Source organism: Hipposideros armiger, unplaced genomic scaffold, assembly GCF_001890085.2.
Source record: "Hipposideros armiger isolate ML-2016 unplaced genomic scaffold, ASM189008v1 scaffold_420, whole genome shotgun sequence".
Classification (NCBI taxonomy): Eukaryota; Metazoa; Chordata; class Mammalia; order Chiroptera; family Hipposideridae; genus Hipposideros; species Hipposideros armiger.
In genome coordinates, this window is record NW_017731770.1 from 931,005 (window position 1) to 937,636 (window position 6,632).

The following is a 6,632-nucleotide window of genomic DNA, read 5'->3' on the forward strand; positions in this document are numbered from 1 at the left end:
TACTCCACATTTGAAATAATTAAATCAAGATATTATGTTAACTATAGCTTTGGAGTTGAGTGTATTTTCATTTTTTGAAAATCTGATGATTCACATAAATGTGAGTTATGTTCAGTCAAAGTGTACTCACATTCAACCATCATTGCTTACATTGTAATCTAGTGTGTTTTCAACTTTTTTCTTCTTGAGTGCTTATTATTTTTTTACAGTCTCATCAAAAGTAGTTTTGGCAGCAGCAACTAAAAATAAGCTTGTGGTGGGGAAGGTAACACCACTCTTCTGGAGGCTTAGGGAGAGGATCTAGGGGCAGAGCCGGGCTGGGAAAGGTAGTGCCAAGTTCAAACCTAAAACCAGCAATCAGATTATTGCTTTTTTTTTTTTTTAAAGATTTTTATTGGGGAATTGGGGGGATGGGAACAGTGCTGGGGAATTGGGGGAAGGGGAACAGACAAGTTGCTGTTGTTTTGTTCTTCAGTCTAGCTGTGGAGGATGTTGCTTCACTGGCCCAAGTTGGCACCATCATTGCGCTCTTCCCGGGCGAGGCAGATCAGTCGCCAGCTTCTGGACGGCCGCTCACTGCGGCTGCTGGCCGCTCACACCGGCTGCTGGCTACACACATGGTAGCCCATGGCAACCCACTGCCACAGGGGCTGCAGCCTATGCCGTCGTTGGCGACTCGCGGCAGCCCAGCTCCAGGTTGAGCTGTTGTTCAGCATCTTAGCTGTAGAGGGCAGCGTCACTGGCCCTCATATGTGGGATCCGAACCTGGGCCCTCTGGCGTCCCAAGCCAGCTCTTAACCAACGCGCCACTCGGCCAGCCCAGCTTATGGCTTTTTAACTTTGGGATCATGGATAAGTTATTTAATTAGCTCTTTCTGATAATGAGACTAGTAATGAGACTTGTTTATGGCACAGGATTGCTGTGAGAATCATGTAATTTAGTTTGGGGAGGCACTTTATAAATCATATAATCACTGATTATAAGAAAGGATAGATACACTGGGAATGACTGCTCTTAGAATTTGCTTGTGTTAAATGTTAAGTCATCAGAGTAGCTGCGTCCCAGTTTGCTATTCTTGGAGGAGTAGACTTTAACAATTACCATGGTGAAAACATGTGGCAAATATGGTGAAATAAAATTTGTTTAGAAGAAAGGCAATTTTTCTTTGTTTCCCAGATGATGCTTTAACATACACTTTTCCATGCCCCCCCAGGTATCAACTCCATTGTGGCCATTGCTTCCTACACTGGATATAATCAGGAAGACTCTGTTATCATGAATCGTTCAGCTGTAGACCGAGGCTTTTTCAGGTTAGCTATTTACAAAAGTTGTCAAAACATAGATACAGTGGAAATGTTAATATTTTAATTAAGAAAAGTTGTTTAAAAGTAGGTTTGACCAACTTTTTGGTGGTTTTGAAGGAATTTTGATCTCATAGCAGACACAATTTTCTGTTAAGATATTTAATCTTTTGCCTCCTTTCACTAAGCTTTGTGGTTATCATGCAGGCACCTGTTGTTGTATGGATTGCCTGTATAGCTTAGTGTGGTGAAATCTACTCTAGAAAGCACAAGGCCTGGTTGGTGGTCATAAACAACTCAAGACACTGCTTTCTGTATCTCAGGATTTTCAGATACTAATATTTTGAGCCCCCTTTTTTGTAAGCAAATACATGTTTGCATTTAGATAATATAGAAACATCTACAGAAGAAATAAAAATAAACCAATAATCTTAGGACCCATAAATACCTATTGAAATTATAGTGATTTCAATCTTTTTAGTATTATGCTTCATTTTGATTATTTTATTGGCAAACAATTTTAAATCCATGGCATATAAAGATTGGTTAAAAAACTGGGAATTTAGAAGAGAGGATGGATTTTGTGTGTGTGTGTGTGTGTGTGTGTAGTTTCAGAGGGTAGCACTAGGATCAGAGGGTGGACACTATAGCTTAATATCACAAAGTTCTCACTTGAAATATTGGAGCAGATTCTGGGTGACCACCTCTGAGGGTAAATATGGAAGGGATTCTTGTTTTGGGTAAGAGGTTGGACTCAGTGACCTTGGGTCCTTCCTGTTCTCACATAAATTCCAGTTGTGTTAAGGTTACGGGTGAAATGCTACATATGTGGCCCATGTAGTAATAGCCTTTAGGACTTACTGACCCTTAATACAGTTAACTCTTATCCCAGATTCATGGTTGAAATTGCTTCCCAAATATTCATTAAGTAAAACTTATTGGTATGTTCTAAGCCCTATTATTAGAGGAAAATAGAAATTATCTTAAGAAACCCTCTTTTTAGGTCTGTTTTCTATCGATCATACAAAGAACAGGAGTCTAAAAAAGGATTTGATCAAGAAGAAGTTTTTGAGAAGCCTACACGTGAAACATGCCAGGGTAAGTGTTCCGACATTTAAACTGTGGAATTCAGAGTTAACTTACCATGGTTTTCCTAATTTATTTTTCTGGGTTTTATCTCCTCCCATTTTTTTTTTTTTTTTGCCATGTGGGAGTATATTTTTATGTCATTCTTACAGCTCATATTTAAGAAAATATGTGTGTTTGCCAAAAGTCTTTGCATCTAGGAGTGGGTTTGCTGTAAGTTCTATCCTGGTAGATCCTGGATTGAGGAGGAGAGGTCGTATAATTTCATAGGACACGTCTCAGCTCCATTCTCACTTGCACTGTGTCCTGTCCCTCAGCTTATGTATTTGCACGGGAACTGCCTCCCCTCTTCACATTGTGGTACAACCACAATATTTGTCTAGTCACAGTACTTGTATACGTTTAACAAATAAAGGAGAGGATACCTAGCATTTCTTTGTTTCTTCTAAAATATCCAAAACTTATTTTCTAGTTGTTATTTTCACAGACACTTAACAAATATGTATAGAGTAGTATGGATGGAATGTCATCCCAGGGAAATGGAGTATCTCTGTTTCAGTTTTGACTTCTCATAGTATTACATGAAGTAAAATGTGTTTTGTTTCCCTAGGCATTTTCCTATTACTCCATTTCCTGGGGTGGTTCTATGTAGTACTGAATTGATGTTCAGTGGAGTTAAGATTATGTAAGATAAAATTCAAAATTTCTGTGGGAGGATGTGTGTAGAGGGCACGCTAGCCTTTCTTGTGTAACACAGAGATCAGAAGATGGCAACACACTTATCCCAGTGGAGAATCTGATTTCCAGTGTTCAGTCCAGTGCTTTTCAGAGAGTTCAGAATTGTCTGTAATATTTGGAATAAGAGCATTATTACTATACATACAGTTCATGGTGTTAGAGATTTCTGTGAACTTCTCTGACTTGGAAATGATTTATGTATTTGGTTTTTAATCTTTTTTGGGGATTATATGACATTTAAATACTTTTCTATATGGTACTACCATTTCAGAAAATTCCATGTCCCATGTCTGGTTCCTTGCAGGTATGAGGCATGCCATTTATGACAAGCTGGATGATGATGGTTTGATAGCTCCTGGGGTTCGTGTATCAGGAGATGATGTTATTATAGGCAAAACAGTCACTTTGCCTGAAAATGAAGATGAGTTGGAGAGCACGAATAGACGCTATACCAAGAGAGACTGTAGCACTTTTCTCAGAACTAGTGAGACGGGCATTGTGGATCAGGTTATGGTAACTCTCAACCAGGAAGGATACAAATTTTGTAAAATTAGGGTGAGTATAGCTTTGTCATACTACTATTTATGGAAAGTAAATCAGATCGACCTAACTGACCTATTTTTATGTGAATTCAGGTACGCTCTGTTAGAATTCCACAGATTGGAGACAAATTTGCTAGTCGACATGGTCAGAAGGGTACTTGTGGTATTCAGTATAGACAAGAGGTAGGTAACTTTGATCTCCTTATTCCTAACCTAGAGTTTTTTGTTTGTTTGTTTGTTTGTTTGTTTGTTTTTAAGCTGAGCCATCGTGCCACCTGTTGGCAGCTCAGCGGCTGCTCAGCTCGTGCCGGGAATCGAACTGCTGTTGCTCAGAGCTCAAACTCTTGAGCAAGCTCTTAACCACCTGAGCCACTCGGCTGGCCTCTAACCCAGAGTTTTGTTGAGCATTTTATTAAATCAAAATTTGCTTTAACTTAAGAGCTCAATGGTGGTAAAGCCTTGACTTTTAATTTTAGTGTTGAATAAGTTTATGAACATACTATATTGAACAGAATTTAGGACATAGAAAAGTTCAGATTGGGGGCGGTGGTCAGTTCTTGTCCCATAGCTAAAGGATTTAAGTTCCTTTTTTAAAAAATTTTTTCTTTATAGGATATGCCTTTCACCTGTGAAGGTATCACCCCTGATATCATCATAAATCCCCATGCCATCCCCTCTCGTATGACTATTGGTCACTTGATTGAATGTCTTCAAGGGAAGGTAAGAGATTTTAACAATATGGGTTCCAAACTGATATTCCTTCCAAAATGATGATAGGTGATTTCTCTCATATTTGAGCCAGGGTATTTTGGAAAAAGCTAGTATGATACTTACTTTCCAGCTTTTAATAAATTGGTTATGCCTTTTTTTTCCCCCTCACAAAAATTTGCAAAGTTATAGGTAAGTCAGAATTTTTGTAAAATTTACTTCATCCAACCTCTACATATACATATGATTATCCTTTTGATTGGTCTTTTGTGTAGAGTTAATTCATTGGTATCTATCTAGTTCGTTGTGAACTTAATTTTGTAGCTATATTATCAGCTGTGCATGCATATGTGAGTGGAGGTTTTCTGTTTTTGAGTATCTTGTTAAGGTAGAATGGCAACAGCCTAACCAGTAGATGACTTAGTTTTAGGGCATTGAAATGTTATTTTCCTTGAGCCATTGGAGGTATTTGGGAGTCTCATTCTTTTTTTTCTTTCTTTCTTTTTTTTTTTTTTTATTAAATTATTTTTTATTATGAGAGAGTCTCATTCTTTTTGTAACTGGTCCCATGGATAGCTTCCTATTGGGAGGGTTAAAACTGATTTTTTAGGTAAATTAGTTATAAATATTTCATGTAAGATGTTAATAAAATGAATCTTATGATATTACAGCTTTCCATAACATAGATTTTTAAAGTTCAAAATCTTTTCCAGAAAGAATTTTTAAAAATTGAATATATATATATTGATACAGACTTCTAAGGGAAGATAGAGGGAATCAGCCTTTTAAAGACTACATTTTTTTTTTTAAGGTATCAGCTAACAAAGGTGAAATTGGTGATGCCACTCCATTTAATGACGCTGTTAATGTGCAGAAGATTTCTAACCTTTTATCTGATTACGGCTACCATCTCAGAGGAAATGAGGTATGTTTGCTCTTACGTTAGCAATTTGTTAAATGTATTAATTTTTGTATGTCTGTAGTTTCATCTTTAAAAAAATCAAACCTTTTATTGAAGTATAACACATACTTCATATATATGCACAAATCAGAAACGTACAGCTTGATGAATTTTCACAAAGTGAACACTACCTGTGTGACTAGCACCCAAGTCCTGAGAAGCAAATGACCAGGATCCTTTTATGCCTAGATGCCCCACTTTGTCCCCTCCTGGTAACTACCTACCTTCCCACCCCCACCCCAAGGTAACCTCTCTCTTAACTTTTAACAGTACAGATTAGTTTTGTGCTTTGATTTTTATGTAAATGGAACCATACAGTATAATGCTCATACATTCTTTAAACTTAATATTTTTCAATCTGTCCTTCAAAATATATCTGTTTCAGGTCCTGTACAATGGGTTCACTGGTAGAAAAATCACATCACAAATTTTCATTGGCCCTACTTATTACCAGCGTTTGAAGCATATGGTGGATGACAAGATTCATTCTCGTGCTCGGGGACCTATTCAGATCCTTAATAGACAGCCCATGGAGGGTAGATCTCGGTAAGAGAACTGTTATCATCATCATTATTGATTAGCTTTTTTTAATGAAAAAATGTCAAACACATACAAAAATAGAGGTGATGGCATAATGAAATCCCCATGTACCTGTCACCCCACTTCAGTAATTATCAACTCATGGCCAGTCTTGTTACTACATCCATCTCCCCACTACCACCAATCCCTGATTATTTTTAAGCAAAGCCCAGACATCATATACTGTCTTCTGTAAATAGAGTGGTTCTCAAAAATTTCTTTTTTTTTCTTTTTAATTCTTTTTTATTGTGAAATACACATTTTTTAGAATTAGTTTCAGCTGTACAACACAGTGCAATAGTTATACTTTTTACCCCTCGAGGTGACAACACCCCTCCCCCAATCCGCCACCCCACTTCCCCCCAATATCATACATATCTATTATAATTCCCTTGACTCCACTCCCACACTATACTCCACGTCCCATGTATGTGTGTGTGTGTGTGTGTGTGTGTGTGTGTGTGTGTGTGTGTATTTTTTTTTTCCACTTATAGTTGACATATAATATTATACAACATCAGCTTCAGGTGTACAGTTCAGTGATCAAGCCTCTACCCCATCCATGATGTGGTCTTCCTAACAAGACGTGTGACCATCTGACACCCTACAAAATATTTACAACATTATTAATTATATTCCTCGAACTGCCTTTCATGTACCTGTGGCAATATTGTAGTTACGTATTTATGCTGTCTAATCCCTTCCCCTTCTCCCTC

At 37.6% G+C, this 6,632-nt stretch overlaps 1 protein-coding gene across 1 annotated transcript in view; it reads left to right on the forward strand.

The window, feature by feature from the left end:
• The window catches only part of POLR2B (RNA polymerase II subunit B), a 46,504-nt gene that overhangs the window by 33,971 nt on the left and 5,901 nt on the right, over positions 1 to 6,632 (forward strand). The window contains exons 17-23 of the mRNA XM_019664365.1: positions 1,215 to 1,311; positions 2,306 to 2,400; positions 3,431 to 3,681; positions 3,762 to 3,851; positions 4,281 to 4,388; positions 5,188 to 5,301; positions 5,723 to 5,883. Of these exons, the coding sequence (XP_019519910.1) occupies positions 1,215 to 1,311; positions 2,306 to 2,400; positions 3,431 to 3,681; positions 3,762 to 3,851; positions 4,281 to 4,388; positions 5,188 to 5,301; positions 5,723 to 5,883 (916 nt within the window). The remainder of the gene's footprint in view (positions 1 to 1,214; positions 1,312 to 2,305; positions 2,401 to 3,430; positions 3,682 to 3,761; positions 3,852 to 4,280; positions 4,389 to 5,187; positions 5,302 to 5,722; positions 5,884 to 6,632) is intronic.